The 26,363-nt window shown below is 39.4% G+C and overlaps 1 protein-coding gene across 1 annotated transcript in view; it reads right to left on the bottom strand.

Moving 5' to 3' along the window:
• Positions 1 to 26,078, bottom strand: part of ST8SIA6 (ST8 alpha-N-acetyl-neuraminide alpha-2,8-sialyltransferase 6) — a 176,935-nt gene extending 150,857 nt beyond the window's left edge. The window contains exons 1-2 of the mRNA XM_027776231.1: positions 26,061 to 26,078; positions 138 to 271 (exon numbers count right to left, since the gene is read on the bottom strand). Of these exons, the coding sequence (XP_027632032.1) occupies positions 138 to 271; positions 26,061 to 26,078 (152 nt within the window). The remainder of the gene's footprint in view (positions 1 to 137; positions 272 to 26,060) is intronic.
• Positions 26,079 to 26,363: the final 285 nt, after the last annotated feature.

Here is a 26,363-nt window from a genome sequence, read left to right as displayed (position 1 = left end):
CGCTGCCGCCGCCGCCGCCGCCGCCGCCGCGCGGGGTCACCTGAAGGTTGGGGCGCGGGAGCTTAACTCCGCGCTGATTGGGCTCCAACTTTTCCGTGCCCTCATCTTCCCCTGACTGCCCGCGTGTCTACTCGTACCGCCACTCGGTGTGCGTCGCAGAGGCGGAGAGCCAGGACTTGTTGAAGCGGAAGGGAGAGAAGAAAGGACCCACTTCAAGAACTTTTTTAAACTGTGGAGTCGCCCTACTGGATCCTCCCACGCACACTGGCTGCTAGAGACTTAGAAGTTGCTGGGTGGATCGTGACACTGAAGGGAAGCAGTAACCTCTTGCTTCTTGCTTAAATGCGGATTCGGAGGGACAGCGAACTGTCCAGGAATTGACCAGGAACCAGGAAATCGTCGAGGATGGGCAAACTAAGTGCCTGCAGACCACATTCAGACCCTGTCTGTTTCTGTGAATGATTTACTGGACCGCCTCCGTGCCCACTAATTTGAATTATCAGTGACTGTGTGTGATCCATGGCTGCTTTGACTCTACAGGGGAGAACTGAGTAGTGATGAAAGAGATCGGGTACTCCACAAGCCCTAAAATATGTACTATCTGACACTTTTCAGAAAGTTTGCAAACTGCAGTCGAATAGAATAAAGAAGCCATTAGAGTTGTACTTTGAGTTCCTACCTTGCAAACCAGAACAGTATAACAAACATCCAATCACAGGCAGCCAGGTTTCAGCCAGTCAATGACCGCCAACTCATCACACCATGCCCAAATAGGGCAGCCACCTAGCTGTAGCCAATCAGTGGCTTTTCTTACTTCGATCTTTGCCCACAGTGCGGGAAGGAGCTCTCAGCATCTCCTCTGGTTCTAAGTGCTGCCCTATTCATGAATTGTTCTTTACTCAAGTAGACTGTCCTAATTTTGTTTGTTTGTTTGTTTGTTCCTTTCTGCTATAGGGCATGTGAGCTTTTTGGAGAGACAGAAAGTGAGAAATCACCCCCCAGGGGGGATGACCATGCTGCAATCCATTCTCCTCCATTCTCCTCTTGGGATTTTGGGCATGCACACTGGAGCTAGAGCATGAGTTTTAAGCCACCAGGTCCAGGACTTGAACCGCTGTGAGCTACATGGGAGTCCAGTGATGTAACCATTACGCCATCAGCTGGTCCCAGACTCTCCTAAATTTTATCTTTCTTCTGACACCACAGTAAATTGAATGTGTCCTACTCCTACCAGATTCCTACATTGAAACCTCAATCCCCCGTGTGTTTTTTGAAGATGGGGCCTTTGGAAGGTGAGTAGGTCATGAGGATGGACTGCCATAGTAATTAGTGCTCTTGTGAGAAGAGACAGAAGAGGTCCACCAGGTGCATAGTGGTAGCAAACTGAACTGCAGTGCTGGAAACCATATGACCAACTGCAGGTTCAGATCCTGGGGTTGGTGCAAAAACGTGATGGCTGTGTTTGCATGAGACTAAGAGCGTGATGAGCTGAAGTGCTGGGAAAGGGGACCATGGTGTGGTGAGACCCTAACAAGGGTGGGTACTCCTCTCTCTCTCTCTCTCCCTTCCTCCCTCTCTGTTCTCATGCAAGCTTGTGATATCTATCATGGATGAAATGCAGTTTTTCTTTTTTTAAAAGAGAAAGAAAGAGACAGGAAGAAGTTTGCTTCCTCGCGGTTCTCTGCCATGTGAGGACACAGAGGGAAGCTATCAGCTAACCCGGAAGAGGGTCCTCACTAGAACCTGGCTATGCTGGTCCCTGATCTCTGACTTTTCAGCCTCCAGAACTATGGCAAATAAATGCCTCTTGTTTCAGCTACCCATCTATGATATTTTTATATGGCAGCCAGAGCTAATAAACAGACTCACCGTCTAGACCGTACTTGTTAGTATCTCATTTATTGGCTTAGTATCTAATTTATTGCAGGAAAGTGACAAAGATATAGTCTGGCTCTTTACTTACTTAGTGGGAAGTGGCCCTAAACTCTTTCAACCATACACTGTCCTGTCCACACATGGCCCATGGACTGCCCGAGCCTCCACTGAGCAACCTCCCTAGGCCTCACCACTAACTCTGAACACTTGAGGAACATCAGTAAAGCATAAACCTTACAGTAGTTACATAGAGGTTCGTTAGATGACTTATTCTACTTTTATGTAAATCTGAGATTTTTTCCAAAAGCAACCCACTATCTTGGGACTACCTTGATAAAGGTAATTTGAAAAGACTAATTAGTTAACTTTTCCAAATAACAAAAGTACTTTATATTTCAACTGAAATCTTCTGGAGGCATAAAGTCTTCATCTGAAACAGGTCAATATGAGAGCTTTGGGAGGCTCAAGTAAGCCAGACAGCTAAATAAAGCTGTCACCGGTGATCTTGTCATGAGAAAAATAACAGTATACACCAAGAAGAAAAATACAAGGCAGCCCTGTCCTTCCACTAATTCTGCATTTACTGTAAAAATATTTCATTTAAAACAAACCAGAACTTTGCACATAGTTATTGATCATTAATTGTTTGGTCAATGAATAAAAATACTTTGAAACTAATATTATTCTTAAAGAGACAAAGAAGCAAAAAGCTAAAAACAAATGTGACACAATAGGATATCCTTCTACAGTAAAGAAGCAAAAAGCTAAAAACAAATGTGACAAAATATGATATGCTTCTACAGATCACCCTTGCTGTTAAAATATGTCCTAAGCAAGAAAAAAAAGCTGTTCTGACAAAGACTGACAGTTTTAAGGATGTAGTTGTTTATCTGAGTACGATATAATAGTGTAATGTTATAGCCAGATAGTGCTAAAATAATATAATAATCCAATTGTACATATTTGAAAATTTAAACCTTTGGTTAAATAAGTAGGGACCAGCTGGTGACACAGCAGTCACACAAGTAGCCTTACATGGGAGAGGTACTGGGTTCACGTCCTAGATCCTCCCTAAGCACACTGGGCACATATGCCTGTGATCCAGGTCAGCTGACACAAGATGGATCACAGCATTAGACCCTGTTGGGGGTGTCTGCCTCTCTCTCTCTTTCTCTCTCTCTTTCTCATGGAAGAAATAAATGAACTTTTAAAAAAGCAGTTTATGGCACAACTGTTTTGAAAATGGAAGTGTCTGGATTTAGAAGATACTCTGAATTTTATTTCTCTTAGTGCAAAGGATTGGGAAGACAACTCATGCTCAAGATGGTTTGCAGAAAAAGAAACAGGCATTACTTTATCAGCCGGGAAGCTGCAATTTCACCTAATTCACTAAAGTTTAATATTTCAGCACAGCTGGGCTCAAGACAACAGCAGAAGACTCGATCTTACACAAGGGTTCCCTAAACACCCTTGCAAATGAAGTTACTTTTTATCAAGCCAGTGGCTATCAGCAGGGGACTCACAAAAGCCCATTTTAATTGGAAAACCAAGTGTAAATTTGCAATGGGAATTCTGAGCCAAGTGTTAAAATTTGACAGTAGGACACTTTACCACAAGCTTTGAAATTTGAGTCTTATGTTAGTAGGTTATGAGTTTCTTATTTATCCATGAGAGATTTAGGAACCTGACAACAACATGATTCCTTAAATATGATCAGCCATAGAGCCAATATTGGAAACTGAGCATTTTAGCGACTTACAATTTACAGGTAAACATTTGACCAGCAACCCTGAGTATCTATGTTGTGCAGTAATCTGAGATACTGCGGAGGCCGCGATTGGAAACATAAGCTCAAATCGACACCGCTAGGAAGGTGTGTGTGCACACACCACTTATCCAGCCCTCCCAAGTCTGCCTCTCATTTGACCTCTGTTAGTCTTTTTTCACCATCATGAATGCCTTCTTTTATAAAGTAACTTAATAACAAAGACTGAGAAGTTTGGTGTATATGCAAAAATGTCCAGATAACTGGAAATCTTTCCAGAAGTTGAGGAAGCTTCTACTTTGGAGGCTGGAGGTTTTAAATACAAAGAACAAGTGGCTCTCAACAAAAACAAAAAGGAGATTTAGGGGCAACCTAAAAGTAGATGATTTCAATAGGCACAGATCTGGGTACTCCTGAAAAGGAATCCCAGATCTCGTGTTTAATGTAGATTCGCACATCCATACACACACGCATTCTGAGATAATTCTGAGAAATACATCCTTGGGTGATAGTGTCATTGTGTGATTATCACAGAGTGTACATACACAAACTTATTTGATATGTTTCTTACGGGATGTTGACCAATATATGGCTAGTCATCTTATGACTGTATCTAAATTGTCTGTATAGGGTGTATATATCCCAACCTGCAGGACAGTCAAACAGGTTTCCTGAGGGAAGGAGTGAGAGACGGGATGAGCAGCGTGGAGAAGACGCAGTGTTACAACACGGAGACGACACAGTGTTATAACTCTTCAGGGTCGTCCGTTTATTGTGGGCCAGGGATCGTGGTTATATACATGTTGGTGGGCGGTGATTGGTTGCTCTATATGTAAATAAAGAATTGTAAAAAGGTGGGTTATGATTGGTTGGACCAATCATAAGGTGCTGAATATGCAAATCTGAGGGATTCTAAACTCACCAATCGGTGAGCGCTATGGGAAGTGGCCAATTAGAGTATGGTTTTGAAGGTGAGGTTTTGAAGGGGAGCCAATTGTGGCCTTTGGCATTGTGTAATTGTTTGCTCTCTGAGAAACCAAAACCTAAGGGCTTCCTAAGATGGCAATAGTAAGAGACTCATGAAAATGGCCTCGGCAGACTCGCTGGTGCGCAGCCTCCCACATGAATACATATATTTGTTTGTATATTGTGTATACATGTTTGTATTGTGTGTATAGTGTGTATACATATATTTGTTTTCAGAGAATGATATCTCTGATGGTATATAGGAGACCCCACACTGTAAGGAGAGGAGAAATGCTGTGAGAGATATGGAAAATTGATGCACCAAAGAATCTTTTCCTTCATTTAGGTGACATTTCTTTACGTCTCCTTAGAAAGGTTGGTTTCTGGAACCAGCAGTTAGCATAATGGCTATGTCGCTGGACTCCCATGTAGTCGACCACAGAACGCATCCCGGACCTGGTGGCTTAAAACTCATGCCGGGCGTGTGTGCGTGCGTGCCCAAGATCCCAAGAGGAGAATGGAGGAGAAGGGATTGCAGCATGGCCATCTCCCCTGGGGGGTGATTTCTCGCTTTCTGTCTCTCTGTCTCTCTCTGTCTGTCTGGAGAGCACACGCGCCCTATAGCAAAAATCTCTCTAAAAAAAAAAAAAAGAAAAGAAAAGAAAGGTTGGTTTCTGATGTATGCAGAGTACTGTATTTGATTCATAACCTTAAAGATTTGTGAAGACTAGAACAATAGCACATTTGTAACATTACATTACTCTTTGGGGAGGAAACATATGAAGACAGTATAACCAATGTTATAAATTTCCAAAAAAATCATGAGATATAAATACAAGTAGAAATAGCTTTAAGAAATCAATGACCTTGTGGGGGGGCATATCTTTAAATATGTCTTATAATGGACTTTTACTCACTATGAATTGAATATAAAAATAATGGAAGCAATTTCATCTATAAAGTACTTTTACTTCAAAGATAATATAGAAAAATTACAGACAATAAAAGGGTTACTATTTATTTAATAAAATATTAGGTTGGAAAAGTCATGATGTATTTTTCTATGCAAAAATGTGCCATGGCTTTCTGAAAAGCCAATAGAGTTTTCATGTGTAAAACATCCGAACTGGGCCAGCACAGAGCACAGTGGTTAAGTACTATGTGTAAGGAGCTAGAGTCCACGTGGTCCCCGAGGCTTGAACATCATGCTGTGTGCATGTGTGCCCCACACTCTGACAGTATGGGGAAACGGTGGAAAAAAGATTGCAGTGTGACCACACCCCAAGGTGAGGTGCTCGCTCTCTCTCTTCACCCCCCCACCCTGCATGCACATGTACCTTCTGATAGTTACAGAGCAACAACAACAAAACTTCAAACTTCCAAAGCTCCTGTCTATGAAATCCACTTACAAAATAAAGAACCAAAAAGAGAAACTGAAATTAATATGGTGACAATTCCATTTCCAAGATTGTCTGCTAAAAGTACCCTGATTGGACAAGAATGTCAAGTTCAAAGCAAATCTCTCCATTTATTTATTTGTTTGTTTATTTATTTATTTTGAGAGTTTTTTGCTATAGGGCGCATGCGCTTGCCTGGAAGACAGAGAGAGACAGACAGAAAGTGAGAAATCACTCCCTGGGGAACATCCGAACTGGGCCAGCACAGAGCACAGTGGTTAAGTACTATGTGTAAGGAGCTAGAGTCCACGTGGTCCCCGAGGCTTGAACATCATGCTGTGTGCATGTGTGCCCCACACTCTGACAGTATGGGGAAACGGTGGAAAAAAGATTGCAGTGTGACCACACCCCAAGGTGAGGTGCTCGCTCTCTCTCTTCACCCCCCCACCCTGCATGCACATGTACCTTCTGATAGTTACAGAGCAACAACAACAAAACTTCAAACTTCCAAAGCTCCTGTCTATGAAATCCACTTACAAAATAAAGAACCAAAAAGAGAAACTGAAATTAATATGGTGACAATTCCATTTCCAAGATTGTCTGCTAAAAGTACCCTGATTGGACAAGAATGTCAAGTTCAAAGCAAATCTCTCCATTTATTTATTTGTTTGTTTATTTATTTATTTTGAGAGTTTTTTGCTATAGGGCGCATGCGCTTGCCTGGAAGACAGAGAGAGACAGACAGAAAGTGAGAAATCACTCCCTGGGGGGATGGCCACGCCGCAATCCCTTCTCCTCCATTCTCCTCTCGGGATCTTGGGCACACACACACTTGCCTGGCATGAGTTTAAGCCAGCGGGTCCAGGACTCGAACCACGGTTGACTATGTGAGAGTCCAGTGACACATCCATTACGCCAACTGCTGGTCCCTCTCCATTTATGACTTTAGGTTGGTAGAAAAGGAATGGAATCGTTTTCAAGGTTCTACTAATTCTTACTTTGGCTGTGCAAAGGCTAGGAGTAGGCCACAATAAAATAAGTAACTATCATTGTGAATGGCCAGGGCTTCAAGTTTGAAAGAAAGATAATGGTCAATATTTCTGTTTTCAGTGAATACAGCTTTTGTGCCTGACAAATGATGACCTAGGTGTAGTGCTAATCTTGGGGAGATACACACTACAAAAGCATGTTGTAGCTATTGATTAAAGTGAACTTATCAGAGAAAAATGAGCACCTATACTGCCTACACAACTAACGAAAGGGTTTTAGCCATTGGTTTTTACACTGAGCTGGCCCTCTAAGGGCATGCTTCCCAAGGCTGCAGGACCAGAGAGAAGCCCAGTTCTTTCAAGAGATTGAGGATGGAGGTTGAACATGCAGAGATAATACAACAAAACCTACCGCATTTCTCTCCTCAACTCCTCTTTCCCACCTTTTCATACTATACAACCTAAACTGTAAGGAGACAAATAAAAAGCAAATATTCAATAGCAAGCCCTTAATGCAAAATTAAGCTTCGACAAGTACAAAAATATAAAAGAATAACTGTGAAAGATTTTTCATTCACAACATTTCTGGGGAGTGATGGAAAAAAGCAAACGTGACTTCTTTCAAAGATGAGTAAACAGAAGAAAATGATGCAAAAGTTCTGCAAAATTTCATATGAAAGAAAGTGAATGTAACCAGTAAAATGCCAAGTGAAGAATATTTTTTGGAACAACACTTATTCTAGACAATAGCAGAAAATATAAGCAACGACCATTGTATACTCTCCAAGAAATTAAGTGTAATATAAACACTCTGACAGGAGAAGCCAAAGAAGAAATAATAGCTGAAAGAAGGAATAACAAATGAGACAATAGAATATAATAAAAAAGGGAGCTCACAACTGTAAAAGCAAGATAAAACAAAAAATTGCAGAAATCAGAATTATTTTAACCACACTATAGCCCACAAAGATATACATGGATTATAAGTAAATCACAAATCATAATTTTAAAAAAATTCTAAAGTTTACTTACAAATAGGAAACACAAAAAGGTGGCTATGGTAATAGCCTTGTTGGCTGAGAATGAGGAGTAAAATAGGGGACTCAAGAGCATTATTTGGCAATTAAATTTATTGACCTTTAATGATGCACTCAATGTGGAGAGTAAAGGAGAGACACCACTCTCAATATTGCCGTGCTGTTCACAAAAGCTAAGATATGAAATGAACCTAAGGGCCCCAAACTGATGGATGAGCAAAAAAAAAAAAAAGTAGTACCTATACATAATGGAAGACAATTCAATCATAAAAGGATGAATTCCTATCATTTGAACCAAAATGGATGAAGCTGGGGGAAATAATGCTAAGTGAAATAATTCGGGCTCTGAAAGACAAATACGAAGACAAAGACAAATCTTCCCTTGAAAAATTGGATTGCAGAGTAGAGACTGTAATGGCGGATACCAGAAGCTGGAAAGAGAAAGGGATAGGGGGACAGAGAGAACTTGTTTAACAAATGAAAGACTGCGTTAAATAAGTGGAATGGGTTATACAGGACTATAGCACAGTATAGTAAGAAAAAAAAATGGTGGCAGTTCAATATATAATTCCAAATAGCCAGAAAAGCATATGTTGAATATACACAACACAGAGTAAAGATAAATGTTGAAGATAGTGGATATGTTTATTTTCCTGATTTGATCATTACGCATTGTATATGTGTTTTGAAAAATCACAATGTACCCCACCAAGGTGTATAACTATCATATGGAAATGTAACTTTGAAATATGAAATTGTCACGACAATTATTTTTAAAATAAAAAGGAAATTAGAATTGTTTAGAAGTCTAAGGAGCAGACATGGCATAGAGATTGGACTCATAGTAATTACAATAAAAACAAAAGACACAAAGGAAAGGGACAAAAAGATTAATCTGAAATAAAATATATGTATAATATACAGAATATAAATATTCATCATATAGATATTTGGTGTTCTTAAAAAGCATAAAATCGAATATTAAAAATAATTATGGATATAATAGAAGAATACTTTCCTGAAACAAAGAAATATGTGAATATGTGATGTTTTGGTTGTCTAAACTCACCATGTGAACTCATAATGTTACGGAGAAATATATTAGAGAATAATTTATTTTATTACTTATCTGTTGCAGAGATTTTCAAAGACAAAGAATTCTAAAAGCACTCAAAAGAAATTGCTAAAAAATTAATCTTGTTTCCAACTTTACCTCAACAACATTAAACTCAAAAGGACCAAAATTATATTTACAGTGTTTTGTTTTGTTTTTGTTTTTGTTTTGAGAGGTTTTTGCTCTAGGGAGTGCACGCTTGCCAGAAAAAGAGAGAGAGACAGAGAGACAGAAAGCGAGAAATCACCCCTCAGGGGGGGTGGCCACGCCACAATCCCTTCTCCTCCATTCTCCTCTCAGGATCTTGGGCACACACGCACACGTGCCCGGCGTGAGTTTAAGCCACCGTGTCCAGGACTCGAACCATGGTTGACTACATGGGAGTCCAGGACATAACCATTATGCCAACTGCTGGTCCCTATTTACAGTGTTTTTAAGCAGAAACAACGTGACTCCAAAATTCTATATTGGTCAAGATAGTTTTCATTGGTCAAAGCAAATATTTTTTACCTATGAAATTTTCAAACATTTAAGAACTCATAACAACAGCTGGAAAAAAAAATTAACTTGAGCCATAAACCAACCGTGAAACATGAATCAAAATAAGGACTTGACAAAGAGAAAGTCTTGATCATAAAGAACTCACATGAGAAATCAACTATTTTAAAGCATATTTAAGTATAAATAATAGGATTCCACAATGTAATATTACATTTTCTTTAAAAATGGCTATGTATATATACAATCATAAGTTGATGTAATAAATCTTGGAAGGAAATTTCCAACTTATGGTAATTAGTGGAAAGGATGGAAGAAGAAGAATGAAAGATGTCATGAAAGCACATTGCTTTCTTCTTATTTCAGGATGGCTATATCTAATTAAGTAATAAGCCTCTCAAAAAATACATTTAAAGAAATAATGTGGGGGGTCAGCAGGTGGTGCAATGGTTATATCACTGGGCTCCCACATGGTCAACCACAGTTTGAGTCCTAGACCCGGTGACTTAAACTCACACCAGGCATGTGTGTGCGTGCGTGCCCAAGATCCTGAGAGGAGAATGGAGGAGAAGGGATTGAGGTGTGGTCATCCCCTTTGGAGGGAGGTGATTTCTCACTTTCCCTTTTACTGTCTCTGTCTGTCTGTCTGTCTCTCTCTCTCTGGTGAGCACACACGCCCTAAGGCAAAAACCTCTTAAATAAGTAAATGAAAGACTGGGTCCAAATATTCTACACCTTCATGTGGTAATATGCTGCTGTAGAGGTCTCCTAGCTTTCAAAGTCTGCCTTGGGTTCATATTAAACTGAACTATGCCTGCTATTTTTCTTCATTGAAAGCTTCTAAAGCATTAACCGAACTAGCTAGTCTGGATCCCTTTTCATGACCCCTGCTCCCATACAATTCAATGGCCTTCATTATCTCTTAACCGAGAGCTTCATATTCACCTGTACCTTACCCCAATCCACTTCAGTGACAGTCTCAGCAGTGGTGATGTCACCACTCCACCTGCCACCAGCAATGGGGTATTTGATACTGTCTGACTGCTAAGGGATTGAGTTCCAGATCCTCTTCCTGAGGGTCTACTTTCCAGGCCATTTCCAATACCAACTCTTGACCTGCCCACCACTCCACTATCTCCAAACAAAGCCCAAAGCAAAGGCTGTAAGGAGAAAGCTTATTTGAGAAGAGATCCACAGATGCAGAAATAAGGATGAGGAAGGGGAAAGCAGGGTTCCGTTGGTCCACTCAATGGGAAACTGAAGCACAATCCTACTAGACACCCCTAGGGAATCATGTGGGAGACATCCCAGCATTGCTCGCCTGAAAGACAGACAGAGAGAGTCTCTCCATCTATCAAGGTTGTCTCTGGAACTCTAACTCCATACTTTAAGTTGCCCATGAGTGGGGACCAGGTGGGTTCCTGCAGCAATATTGCTAAAACCATGGTAACAGAGAGGCCCTGGGATGAGGGATATACGGGATAGCTGGAGTTTATACCTGCACTAATACAGACACCTGGCAATGGCTCCAATTAAAAGCAGGTCATGTACAAAGGATCAGGAATTAAACTGTCATGAGAGATGGTAAGATCTCCTGACTGAGCAGGAACTGCCAGGGTCCGTTTCTGAAACCTCCCACTTATCTGCTGACATTTCTCTATGCTTCAATTCCCATATATTTTAAAATGGGGGTAATACTAGTATCATCTTCCTCACAATGCTAACGTAAATATGAAATAAGTTATTTTCTTTCAAGAGCTTAAGACAATACCAGGCATATAATAAATAGATAAGCAAATAATCATTACGTTCTCAGCAGCAATACTGGAAACTATCAGACAATGGATGACCCCATCAACATTTTAATATAAAATCATTTCCAGCCTAGGGTTTTTAAAAATTTATTTTATTTTTTAAGTTTTACTATAGTGTGAGTGCACTTGCCAGAGAGATGGGGGGGGGGTGATAAAGCACTCTCCAAGGAGGATGTCCACACTGCAGTCCTTTCTCCTCCATTCTCCTGTCAGGATCTGGGGCACGTACACACATGTGCCCAGTTTGATTTTCAAGCCAACGGGTCAGGACTCAAACCATGCTGTCTCCCATGTGTGATCCAGCCACCTTAATTATCATACCACCTGGCTGGCTCCCCTGACCTAAGATTTCATATCAAAAAAGGACGTAGAAATGACCTACTAATTGCTTCTCAGTGGGAGAATAAGTATTTTGTTGTTTATTCATTCAGTAATTAAAATGAACAAGGTCTACAAAGTCATAAATCCCCAAAATTACAATACAAAAACCATTAGCGTTTATTTTCATGCAAGGATAGTTCAACATGAGAAAACTGAATTATTCACCATGTTACCTGATTATTGCAGGAAAACCGTGACCATCTTAGCAAATGACAATTTTAGCAACCATTCCTAATTAAAAACAAAAATCACTCAGTAATGCATGATAGATTTGACTATAGCATCTAGTAAAGTGATAAAAATAAACATCTCGCATCAAAAGGCAGTCTCATGCTTCATTCAGTGCTTCATAAAAAAGATAACTTTCAAATCAGGAAGGAAACAGGATCTCAATAAATGTTTGCTGAGTGAAGTGAATCCAAGGTCCTGTATACATTCTTGACCTGTCATTTGACTGCTTAACATGCTACAAGTAAGTTTCTTAATATCTCCAAATCTTTAAACCTAAAAGGAATCACATAAAATATGCAACACTTTTACCCATAGTTTAAGAATCAGTAAAATTAAAAATAATCACTGTTACATTCCTATTCTTAGCATGCAAAATTAGAATTGATGTCTGAAAATGAGGATTTTAGACATCTACAGTGATGTCTAAAAATAGAGAAAGGAAATCATAAAATAAGTCTGATTTTATAGTCAGTTACAAGTGACCAGAATGATAATGCTCATTAGTGATTTATAGGGTCCCTATCTATATTCCCACAGATTTTAAACTTGATAGAGAATTTCTGGCTGTCTTGGCATACATTATTGTTTTGTTTTGTTTTGTTTTCCCTTAAAGGCATCTTTCTCCCAGATGTCTCTCTAGAAAATTCTCTTGCATTTCAAGATTGAGGAAAAATTATCTAGAAATATTTGGTATTTAGGCATAAACTTTAGATAATTTTCTTCTGACCCCCTCTAACATTCATCTACACTGTGATGAAGGAATGCATGACACACTTGTGACATGTGAAGAGAACATGATTTTGCCATGTTGCCTTTGCACTTGCCAGTCTGTTCCCTCTCCAGATATGTTTGGGTTTACTCCTTCTTCCTTTAGTTTAATCAAATGTTACCTTGGTAAAATAAGAACTAGGGGCCAGCCAGTGGTGTGGTGGTTAAGGTGCTAGATTCCCCCATGGTCAACTACTTGGTTTGAGTCCAGATCAGTAGTTTGGAAAAAACACCAGGCACATGTGTATGCATGCCCAAAATTCCGAGAAGAGAATGGAGAAGGGATTACGAACATGGCCTTAGGGGATGCTTTTTCGTTTTCCCTCTCTTCCTCTCTCTGTTTTTCTCTAGCAAGTGCATGGACCTTATAGCAAATTTTAAAATAATAAAATGAAATAAGAACTCCTTAATCTCAGATGCCCAGTATTTCCTATCTCCTTATCTTGCTTTATGTAGTCCATAGCAATTACCTCACTAAGTACATTGTGTATCTATTTGCATATTATTGGTCTCTCCCAATCACATTAGAAACTTCAAGAAAGCATTAGACTGTGACTATTTTGCCCTATTCCTGTATTTTCACTGCCTGGAATATGTGGAAGGTACAAAATAGGTATTTGTTAAATAAAAAGATGAACGTAAGCTTTAGAGTGTTTATATAGACAATCAACCTTTTTCTGTAGCTAATCTAACCACTGCTTTTCCTCTGAAAATTTCCATGGCCTTTGAAACTGCTGAGCATAATAAACAGTAAATATAAGAAGAAGCTTTAGTTACTAAACAGTGCAAAGTGAAGTATAATAAAAAAACTAAAAAGAATGTATTAGCCACAGACTGAAAAGCTCTAGCAGGTTATTTTCTTACAAAACTACTTCTTCCTACTAAAAATTGGACATTTTTTTAAAAAGATGGCAAGTGAAAATATAACACTATACTGAGATTGCAATGGATTAATCCATAATCTTTCCATTCTGGTACTCAAAACTCCTTACAAACAAACAAAACAACAACAACAACAACGAATCATGAGGCTTTTATTCAAACAGACCTGGAGTGCATTTTGGCTGAGTATAGGGCTCTGAGCAGAGTGTTTAACCTAAGTTTCTTCATCGTAGAGTGAGGATAAAATGAACCTACTTGGGATGCTACTCCTTCTCCTAGGTTATCGAAATGGAAGCTATCTAGCAGCAAGACACCCAAGCCAGAAAGTTTGTGTCATTCTTCATACTTAGCTCTTCCTCAGCGTCCCCAACCCAACTGCTCAATAAACTGCTTCATGTCTGCATCAATAACATCTCTTCAATCCATGTATGTCTCTCTATCCATACCACTGTCTGCCATTTCCGTGGTCCAGGCTACCACATCGCTCTAAATTAGTGTAGCAGCCTTGGTTGATTTTATTGCAGCCCATGTGTCTGCCCTATATTCTCCATAAAGCATAAGATTGTTCTAAAACACAAACATGAGAGGAAGTAGCAGGTATTTGATTCTTTTCGTGGCCACTTGACATTCCAACACTTGGGGAAGAATTTCCTATTTTATAAAAGGTGGCAGTAGGAGTGGGGAGCAATCTCTCACTATGGAAGTCTTTGGGAGGCAGCCATTCTATCTCTAAAACTTCTGGTAGCTAAGCTATGAACTAGTCAATCAGATACTAGCCTTCAAGGGAAAAAAAAATATATTGAGAAAGCAATGCAAGCTTCAGGGACAGTGGGAAATTACTCAGCATGGTGGCAGTGGCATTGGTGAGAATTCTGAGGTACGAGTGGTCACGTGTGACTATGGAGAAGCGTCTGTGTCAGAGTCCTGCAGGCTTGCTTTTGTTGCCTGGTTTCTTTGGTTCATGTCCATTTGCTGAGCCTTGTTCGCTAGCTCTCTGCATGTTTCCATAGCTAGTCACTAAATATCCTTCCATTGAATTTCCCCTCTGTGCACATCAGTTACTCATGCTTGCAACCAAGAACATCACAAAACACCACTCCCAGCCAACTCCTGAAGGCCACCTACCATGACCAGTGATCTCCTATTTACTCCTACAGTCCTCAGCAGGGCTTGGAAATTCCAGCACCAATCGCCTCCCCAGCATCCTGATCTTGTGCTCCAGCCAGTTTAGTCTCCTGTAGTCAAGCCAGCAGAACATATTCTCTCTTGATCCTGGACTTGTACATGCTATATTCTCTTCATCTAAACCCTTCTCTGTATGCTCTACTCAATCCTTTTCCCTGCATCTTTTGCTTAATGTCTACCTGTCCTTCAGAGCTCAACTTCAAATTCCCTCAGAAAGCCTTTTATGAACACTTTGCCTGTGGACTTCCTTCTCTATTTTGCAGAAGGGCTCTCTTCACCTAGCATGGGACACAACCACAGGCAACTTCTACTTCTACATGTTTATAGCTTCACAAAGAGATCACTTTCATGCCAGCATTAGTTACAAGAATCCTTGGGGAGGACTCGGCTTGGGTCATGAACTTACCTTTCTGTAATAGGGATAAGGAAGAAGCTGTGATTGTCTTGCTGTGGTCACAGGCTCACCTATATGTTCTAGGGGTGCAGAGTTCTTTACTGATCTCCCGCCCTGTCTTGTGGTAAAGAGCTTTCCTTAGGAAAACTACCCAATATATATCTATATTATTTAGAAAAATAAATTCTGATGGCGAGCTATGGGGATAAAGAAGAGAACTGGAGAGGAGTGCATTCGACATTTATGGAGAAAATATTACACATAGTAAGGACAGAGCTAAAGTGCAAAGGTGCTTTGAGTTGTATAAAGGCACAAGAAGCTTAGGCTTGGGAGAAAGGATTCTAGGAAGCAGGATAATGATGCACAAAGGGAGAGGAGAGGGCACACAGGAGGAGCTTTGTAAAGCTACCTAGGCTTGGTGGCAGTCATTGCCACTTATAGATAAGAAATCATACCCGTGCTCCAGATGACAAGGGCAAATAAAATGAACCTGGTGCTTGGAGTCAGAGAGACTGGCATTCTCAGTTCTGCAAGTCACAAAGTCAACTTACCCACGCTCCACCTCAGTTGCCTCATTCATAAAATAAGGATAAATACCACTCTCACCACTAAATGCCAAAAGCAAGGTGCAGAACAATGTAGTCTTATTTATCTTTTTTTTTAGGAAGGGTAGGGTATTTCATGAAAATTAAACATGTTTCGCAGAAAAACAAATGGGTCAGTGGAGAAATAAAAAGGAAAATAAAAAATATCTTGAGACAAATGAAATGGAAACACAACATAACAAAACTTATGGGATGAGGCAGAAGCAGTCCTGTGATGGACAGTTACAGCAATAAACACTTAAATTAGAAAAGAAGGTCCCAAACAAACAACCTCATGTTATGCCTCAAGGAACTAGAAAAACAAGAATAAATGAAGCCCAAAGTTAGCAGAAAAAAAAAGAAATAATAAAAACTAGAGTAGAAATAACTTAGAGAGTATAAAAACAAAAGGGGAAAAACATCTATGAAAGAGTTGTTTTTTTTTTTTTGAAGATGAATATAATTGACAAACTTTAGGTAGTCAATTAAAAAAATTTAAAAAAAAAACAAGAGAATATTCAAATAAATAAAATCAGAAAAGAGGGATGGACCTCCTAACCTCGGGGTTAAGGGAGCCAAATTCCACATGGCCTACTACAGTTTGAATCCTGGTCCTAGTAGCTTGAAAAACAGGCTGGGCATGTATGTGCACATGCCCAAATCCCAGCAGGATGGAGGCATGGAGGAGAAGGGGTTGTGGCATGACCATGCTCCATTGTGGTGGGAGAGCATGCTTCCTCTCCCCTTTTGATCTCTCTGTCTCTCTCTGGCAAGTGCAGGTGCCATCTACCAATAAAAGAAAAAAAAATTTTAAACAAAAAAGAAAGAGGAAACAGTATACCGACACCACAGAAATAAAAAAGAGCACAAGAAAAGCCACCAGGGCCTGATGGCTTCACAACTGCATTGTACCAAATATTTAAAGAAGTATATCAATTCTTCTCAAATTCTTCCTAAAACTTTGATAAGTGAGAATACTTCCAAATTCATTTTATGAGGCCATGACGAGGTCAGCATTCCCCTGAGACCAAATCTAAAGAAGAATACTATAAGAAAATGATAGGTCAATCTCTCTGGTGGACATAGAGGCAAGAAGCATTTTAAAAATATCTATTGGCAATCAAATTCCATGGCATATTAACATAATCATTCACGGTGATAAAGTAAGGTTTATCCCAGGGACACAAGGATGGTTCCACATACACACATTCATAGAATGAAGGACAAAAGCCAAATGGTCATCTCAATATATGCGGACTAAGCATTTAAAAAATGTAACATTCTTTCACAATTTGAAAAATCAACAAATTTCATATAGAAGGAATATATCTCAACATGATAAAAAGCTATATCTATATAGTAAACCTATGGCTAACATCATACTCAATGGTGAAAAGTTAAAAGCATTTTTGTAGGATCAGAGACAAGATACTCATTCTCACTACTTCTTTTCGACATAGTATTAGAAATCCTAGCTAAGGGACCAGCAGTTGGCATAATGGCTATGTTGCTGGACTCCCATGTAGTCAAATGTAGTCAACCGCGGTTCGAGTCCCGAACCCTGTGGCCTAAACTCACTCCAGGTGCGTGTGCGTGTGTGCCCAAGATCCCAAGAGGAGAATGGAGGAGAGGGTATTGTGGCATGGCCATCTCCCCTGGAGGGTGATTTCTTGCTTTCTGTTTCTCTGTCTATTCCTGTCTTTCTGGCAAGTCCATGAACCCTATAGTTAAAACTTCCTAGTTAAAGTAATTAAGCAAGAGAAAGAAATAAAATGTAACTCAATTGGAAAGGAAGACAATTTATCCCTACTGGTAGGCAACATGATCTTATAAATAGAAGACCCTAAAGAGAACACCAAAACAAAACAAAACAAAAAACCCTGCTAGAACTGAAAAATTATTTCACTGAAAGTACAAAATATAAAGTCAACCAGTAGCATTTCTTTATCTTTAAAAATTTTTCCCAGAGGGCACATGTGTTCACCAAAAAAAGACAAAGAGAGAAAGAGAGAAAAGGAAAGTAAAAGAGCACTCCCAGTCCCTTCGCCCGCATGGAGAATAGTCATTTCACAATCTCGTCTCTATTTCTCTCTTTTTTCAGGATTTAGGCACGCACAATAGGTGCCTGGCATGTTTTTCAAGTTGACAGATCCAAGACTTAAATTGCAAGGTTGGCCATGTGGTATCCAGCCTCTTAACTGTCAGGCCACAGGCTAGACCTTAAAAATCAGTATAAACTACCTACTTGAAAAAGAACCAAGACAAGGACTTCATTTACAATAGCTACAAAACAAACAAATAAATAAATACTTAGGAATAGATTTAACCAAGGCAATAAAAGAACTGTACAGTGAAAACCACTGATGAATAAAACTGAAGAAGGCACCAGTAAAAAGAAAGATATTCAAATTCATGGATTGAAAGGATTAATATTGTTAAAATGTGCCAAAAGTGATCTATAGATTCAATGTAATATGTATGAAAATTTTACTGACATTTTTCACAGAAAAAAATTCTAGAATTTTTATGGAACCACAAATAACTTTGAAAAGCCAAAGCAACCTTGACCAAAGAACAAATCTGAAGCCATCACATTACTGGGCTATAAAATATCCTATAAATCTTGGAGACCAGCAGGTGGTGTGGTGGTTAAAGTGCTGGAGTTCCACATGGCTGACCACAGTTTGAGTCCTGGATATGGTGGCTTGCTTTCTCACTTTCTCTCTTTTTGTCTCTCTCTAGTGAGATGGTCTGTAGTAAATTAAAATAATAATAATAGTAAATAAAATACATAAATAAAAATTAAAAGATAATTCTTTAAACAATATCCTACAAAACTAGAGTAAAGAGTGTCTGATGGCATAAAAATAGACATATAGACCAATCGATAAGGATAGAGAGCCCAGAAATCAATTCAAGCATGTATAGTCGATTAGTTTTTGACAAAAATGCCACAAACACACAACAGAGAAAGGACAGTTTCTTAAATAAATGGAGCTGAGAAAAGTGGATACCCACATGGGTGAGAACGATATTAGATCTTTATCTCACATACTCTGCAAAAATCAATTCAGAATTGATTGAAGAATTAGACATAAGACCTGAAACACTAAAGCAAAACAGAAGGGAAAACTCCATGACATTGATCTGAGCAATATATCTTTTTGATGTGACCCCAAAAGCAACAAAAGCAAAAATAGACAAGATGACATCATCTAAAATCCTTCTGCTTAGCCAAGGAAATGAGCAGAATGAAGAGACAGCCTTCAGAATGGGAGAAGATATTTGCAAATCATATATCTAATAAGGGGTTAATATCCAAAATATGTCAGAAACTCACACAACTCAATCTTAAGGAAACAACCCAATTACCAACTGAACATTTCTCAAAATGACACACAAATAGCTAACAGGTATATGGTGGACAGCATCATGAGAGGAAATGGAGTGGGACTTACCTCCCATTGTACTATTCTTTGTCTCTTCTGAATGAATTGCTAAGTACATGCTGTAACTATCCTAACTAATGATTTGCTTCATAAGACTATCTCGTCTCACAAAGATTTGCTAAGAATATCTATCTATCATATAACAGATGTCCAGTACAGGCTGGCTCCCTTCTCCTTTGCAAGGGGCTGCAAATTACTGATCTGGAGTTGGAGATGAAAGGTAGGAACTTGTCAGTGTAAACCTCACTGGTCTATGTGTAAGAACCCACAAGCATGCTTTAGTGTGAGTGTGTGTGCAAATCCCACATTTATATATATATATAAGTATACATATATACTTACATACGTGTGTGTGTATAAAAGAAATGGGAGTTAGACAACTTAAATCTGAAACCTGTTGATTTGATCCTGCTATACCTTATAAGCGTATGGAAGTGCTTAAGTTCAAGTCTCAATCTACATGTTTTCTTTTTTTAATTATAATGAAAAATGTTAAAGGTTTGCTTCATCTTTAATAGGTAGAAAAATAAAAATTAAACATTGAAAGAGGAATTTTGACCCTTTCCATTTCTGAACATTGAGATACTAGGTGAAAGTGGTTCAATCTGAGCTAGTAGTTCTGAAAATTAGAAGGTTTTTTTAGTACTTCTAAACTAAGTCCTCATTTTTACACATTAGGGAACAGCTACCTGCGGAAGGTCTTCTACCTCATTAACCATCACTTGTTCAAGGTCTGATGATTATTCTCCACTTAGCTCCCATGAGCCATTTGAGCACCCCAGTCTTTAAATCAATAGCATGTTTGCCCACAAGTGAGGAGGAGGAGAAGAAAGAAGAGAACATGAGGTAGAAAGCAAAGTTCATTTGAAATGAAAACTGTGTTACTCTATCTATAATATCTAGTATAATGTAGAAGCCACAGTGGTTTATATACTGCTCTAGGTTAGTCCTGAGGGCTTCAATAAGTTCATGAAAAGTACATATTAGGGACCGGCAGTTAGCGTAATGGCTATATGGCTGAACTCCCATGTAGTCGACTGCGGTTCGAGTCCCAGACCCAGTGGCTTAAACTCATGGTGGGCGCGTGTGCATGCGTGCCCAAGATCCTGAGAGGAAAATGGAGGAGAAGGGACTGCAGCATGATCATCCCCCCTTCCTCGCCCCCGAAGGTGATTTCTCGCTTCCTGTCTCTCTGTCACTCTCTTTCTGGCAAGCACACGCACCCTATAGCAAAAACCTCTCTAAAAAAAAAAAAAGAAGAAGAAGAAGTACATATTATGAGAAAACCAACTATGCATGAATTTAAAAATGTTTTCTACCAAAATGAACTCATATTTTAATTGCATTTTTCTATAAACTTTATAAAGTTCCTTCATAGAAGCAAATACATAAAATATATTGTCGACCTAAATATATAACACATACTGTGCAAAGGTTTTCCAGAGTAACAGTGGCCCAGGGACCTATCAACTATTTATGTTGTTCTTCTAAATATGTATGTTATTTGCCATAAAATATATAAAATATTTACTTTTTTCCTAAAAAGATACTGTAAATTATTCAAAGTTGAGTACATTTCACTATTTCTTTCTACAGGTAGAGAGCGTTTTCTTAGATCACTAGGAATGTCTTAAAGAAGTAATCCTGAGAGCCCAGAAAAGCACAGTTTAGTAAAATCAAAGACCCACACAGGAGACTTAACTGCTTCAAAAGTCAAGTATGGAAAATTGGATGTCCAAATGGAAAATCAAAGGTAGTCATTTGGGGATTAACGAATGCCACTATTATGATTGGAAAATAGCATAGCAATGAAATATTCCTTTTTTGTATCCTACTAGGGTAGAAGAAAAATTAAGGTTTAGAGCATTTTTGATCTAGAGTCACATGAATAGTATTAGAATTTTTATCTACATCAAAACTATTCTAGTAATTTGGGACCAGCAGCTGGCATAATGGCTATGTTGCTGGGCTCCCATTGTAGTCGACCGCAATTTGAGTCCCGGACCCGGTGGCTTAAACTCATGCTGAGTGTGTGTGCGTGCACTTTCTGTCTCTCTGTCTCTGTCTTTCTGGAAAACGCACGGGCCCTATAACAAAAAACTCTCAAAAAAAAAAAAAACTATTCTAGTAATTAAAAAAAATTCTTGATGAATATAGCACTTTATTATAAACTCCTTACCTTTTAGTCATTGTCTTTTTCATTCTTTTATGTATGGCCACATAAAAGTTATTCACACACACACACACACACACACACACACAGACTGTTGGTAAGAACCCCTGCTTAGAATTTCACATCTGATTTGCCAGGCTTTAAGAGAACATTTTCTTGTATTCTTATATTAATTGAATTACTTAGAATGGCTCCATATCAAATATAATACATTTATCTCTTCACTGTTCTAACTCACTTATGTTATAAACTGCAATTCTTATTCTCTTAGAGTCTACATAATGTGTAAGGAGTAATTTCACTTTTAAGTTATGAGATAACCATATGTTTACCCAGCTTAATTAATTTTCTCTTGGAAAATGTTCCCTTAATTATGTCTTGCATATTTGAATGATTCCCATTTTCTACTTGTGTTCAACAGCACCTGATTCAAACAGATTGATGAGTTAGGTCAGAGAAAGATTTTTTTTGGGGGGAGGGGGGTACAGGGCATGTGTGTTCACTGACAAAAGAGAGAGGGGAAGGGAGAAAGCACCCCTACTGTGGGATGGCCATGCCACAAATCCCTTCTCCTCTATTTCTCCCTCCTTTTGGGATTTTGCATACCCACAAATGCCTATCGTGTGTTATTTCAAGCCTCCAGATTCAGGACTAACTGCGCAGCCAGCCATATGGGACTCGGCCACCATCACCACCACCACCAGCTGGCCTAGGAAAAACAATACTTCTCTATGCCATCTCCTTTGATAACGAACTCTACGTGTTTGACCTGGCTGGCATTTCGTATCCTATTTTTATCACCTCCTTAACTCTGTTAAGATACCTGATGGTATCTAACATGTTACAGGTATGGAATTAAACATGCTACAATGTATATTTTAACTAAAATTGTAGAGCCAAGACAACTCACTGTTCTCTTCCTGCTTTCTCTGAGAGACAATCATTCTGCTCCTCTCTCAGCCAATTATCTTTACTGTTTCCCCCCCACAGGCACTTTGATTTGTTTCACCTTAACAACTTTCCTTTGACTACCGCTTTGTGTGCTTCAGTGGCGTTGTCAACACGCACATGAAATAAAAGTTTAAAGGAGTTACGCCGCCCATTGGAGCCAAAATCATGTTTTGTGTTTGGGTTATTGGAGGAAGGCGAGCAGAGCTAGAATTTTCATTCCTGCCTTACCCAAACAACAGGCTAATTACCCTTTTTAGTCAAGCTGTGAAAGCTCAACCAGTAGGAAGTGAAGTGGTTTTTCCCTAGTCCCAGCACAAGTTATTAGCAGCTGTGGATCCAGGAATCTCTCCCGTCTCTGTGGGAGTCCATCAGATACTAACCCATGTGTTCACCGAATTGGAAAAAGATATTTTCCCATTCTTCCTGAGAGTGACTGAGTGTACTTGCTGATACCGATTCTATTCCACCTTCGAATTTGCCGATTTTGTCCTAATTATTTGATGTCTTTCTAGAAAAATAGGTGCAATAATATTAAGAGAATTAGGGGGGCTCACATTTTCAGGGAAAATGCTTTAAACAATAAAAGGTTTTTACTGGTAGGTACAAAGGAGAGGGATCTGTCAGTGATAGAGAGATATCTGAATAGGACCATGCCTCCAAAGAATGTTTAGAGATTTAATTAAAAGCGAGGACATCTAGTGAATTAAAATTTAATACCAAAGATTGCAAAATCTAAAATTACAGACTACAGAGGAGTTGCCATTTTAAGAGCATACCTTTTTATAGAGTCAGTTATCAGGTTTAAGCAGAACAGAACATATGGGTATCATCCAACAGAAGAGAGTCCTCTGAAACAAAGAGCACTTAATAGACACCTGAGGGAAGGAAAATTTCTCATGCCCTTTTCTCATCGGCTCACTTTGTAATAAAGCACATTTGAACATTTATAATGTTTCATGACAAATATTGGAATAACATGATTTACGTTGAGGCCTACACATTGTAGTTATTTTAGGCTTCCCCCCTCTCCAGGAATGACAAATTAACCTTATATAATTGGTTTTTACTTGTCCAGATATTTAAGACATTTAGATTTTATAGTTTTCTCATTTCCTTTTTTAAAAATATTTTTGCCATAGAGAAAGAGAGAAAGATCTCATTTCCTTTTTTTTTTTTTTAAAGGTTTTGCCATAGAGAGAGAGGGGGAAAGAGAGAGAGAGAGAGAGAGAGATCACCCTCCCCTCCCCCCCACACACACAGGAGGGATGGCCATGCTGCAATACCTTCTCCTGGGATTTTGGACATGCATGCACATGTGCCCAGCATGATTTTCAAGCTGCCAGGTCTGAGACTCGAACCTCGGTTGGCCATGTGGGAATTCAGCACCATGCCACTTGTTGGTCAGCATTTCCTTTTTTAAATGTTTATTTCCTTCTTCATAAGAGAAAGAAAGAGAGACAGGCACGCCCCCACAGGGTCCCCACCCTGCTATCCACCCCTCATCTCAGCCGCCCCACACGCTCACATGCCTGGCGTGCTCAGAGAGGTCTTGGGACACAAAAACAGGCAGGACTGGTCTCGCATGGGCCCAGTTGTGCTGTCATGCACCACCTGACCCCTTTTTAATTTTCTTTTTAATAACCATTTTTATTTGCAGAAATACATTAAAACTCAAAGTTTTTCTATTTGGAAGTCAAAGCTCTCTAAGGAAGTTGAAATTCTCTCTCTGGAATATTGCCCATCCTTTCAAAAATGTATCCCAGCATTCAGAGCTACACTTCTACTTAAGTAGGTAACACTGAACATTTGCAGAATGAGTGGATAAATGACATGAAATGGCCCACGTAAAACACGGATTAGGATTTCGCTCGCAAACTCTGCAAGTAAAATAGTAACATGATGTCTTATAAAGAATTAAATTTTATAATATCTGGAGATTTTGAAAAATGGAAGGGACTTCTTGAATTTGAAAATGACAGAGCTGCGAATTCACTAGAGGGGTAAGTGCACAATCCATTATATATTTTCTAACACCATGAGCAAGTCAGACCAATGCCATTTTCCCTGGGAAAAAAGAGACAAGTTCTATATGAGAAATGGTGGCTCCAACAGCTGCAGTATTCTTTCAAAAACAGGAAAACTAGGAAGTATGAAATAATTTGTGTTGATGAGCTGCAGATATGGAAAGTGAACCTTCCACTGAAGCCACATTCACCCACATCGTTGGAACAGGGGAAGAAGGCAGACAGGGAGCTCCCCCTATGGAAGCAGGTTTTTGTTACCAACATCCAGGAATACCTTCACAGCAGTTTTGCCTTATCCTAAAGTGACACGAGTCATAGAGCACCAACTAAAGGGTGTGTTGGTGACATGAGTATGTTATATGTCTCTGTTCTTGGGGGTGGAAGAAAACTTGGAAACCACTGAAGAATGTTGGCATTTTCTGTCCCTCCCCCCCCAAAAAAAAATAAAGAAGAAGAAGAAAAAAAAGGTGTTGCCTGCAGTCCTATCCCTGTCCAGTGATTCTCAGGGAACATTTTTCATACGTGGATTGGATCTTTTGCTTTTTAAAGTGATGACTCCTAAATGTGGCCTTCAGCTTTTTTCTCTCTGGTCAACATATTTCCGGAAGCCTCCTGGATAGCTTCGCCATGATTTCATCAGTACCTTAAATGACTAAAACGTATCTGTTCCTTCTCCCCGAACTAAGTCTTCCAATTTCATCTGATGACACTCATTAAGCCACTGTCAGGCCTCTCAAGCTAGATTTCCCAGATTCATCTTTCATTTCTCTCCTCTTCCTACTTCTCCAATACATTACTGGCTTTATTGTTTGTTTATTTATTTATTTATTTTAAAGAGAGATTTTTGCTATAGGGTGCATATGCTCACCAGAGAAACAGAGAGAGACTGAAAGACAGCAAGGAATCACCCCCCAGAGGAGGATGATCATGCCACAATCCCTTCTCCTCTTGGGATTTTGGGCACACGTGCACACACACCCAGTGTGAATTTTTTTAAGCTGCCAGGTCCGAGACTCAAACCGTGGTCTACTACATGGGGGTCCAATGATGTAACCACTATGCCATCTGCTCGTTCCTGTTACTGGCTTCTTAGAGCATTGAAACCAATTCCTGGACTTCACTTATTTCTGATCTGATCAATCCTTTATGCCACTGTCAAAATATTTTTCTTCAGCGTTGTCATACATAGCTCATGCCATACTGCTGTTTCAAAATCAAGTCTTCAACGTCTCTCAAGTGCCTCTCACGGGGACAAAACTCCATGATTGTCATCCAAACTACACCACCTTGTTCTTGTCAGGATCCAGATACCTGGTCCAACATCCTGGAGTTGTCAGTTACACCTGAGAGCCCAGCCATCACCTCTTTATAGGTCAGTTCTTTGACTTAGAAAGTCTCCTCTTAGGGCTGTATAAGGATTGAATGAGTTAATAACAGGGTCAGGTACTTAGTGTCTATGGTATTAGTGATTCTTGCTAAGGTCGATCTTTATAACCTAATAAACAGGACCACTCCCCATGTCCCAGACAAATCTTCACTTCCAGCATTTCTGAGCATTGTTCACGTTGGGTCCTCTGCCTTACCTGGATATCACCTAACATCTACGCATTTTTTAAAATGTACCTCCAATACCAACTCTTACCCTGAAACTTTCAAAAATTTATCTTTTTCTGAGTTCAAGATTCATCTGCTCTACCTTTATTCATAATAAATGAAATAATATACATTTTAGCCTTTTTAAAAAGGCTTTTTCTGGGGACCAGCAGTTGGCATAATGGCTATGTCACTGGACTCCCATGTAGTCCACCATGGTTCGAGTCCCAGACCTGGTGTCTTAAACTCACGCCGGGCGTTTGTGCGTGTGTGCCCAAGATCTCAAGAGGAGA

This window comes from Tupaia chinensis, unplaced genomic scaffold (genome assembly GCF_000334495.1).
Source record: "Tupaia chinensis unplaced genomic scaffold, TupChi_1.0 Scaffold000647_1, whole genome shotgun sequence".
In the NCBI taxonomy this organism is placed as follows: domain Eukaryota; kingdom Metazoa; phylum Chordata; class Mammalia; order Scandentia; family Tupaiidae; genus Tupaia; species Tupaia belangeri.
Note: the sequence above shows the minus strand (reverse complement) of the source record. Positions and strands in the feature narration are given on the sequence as shown.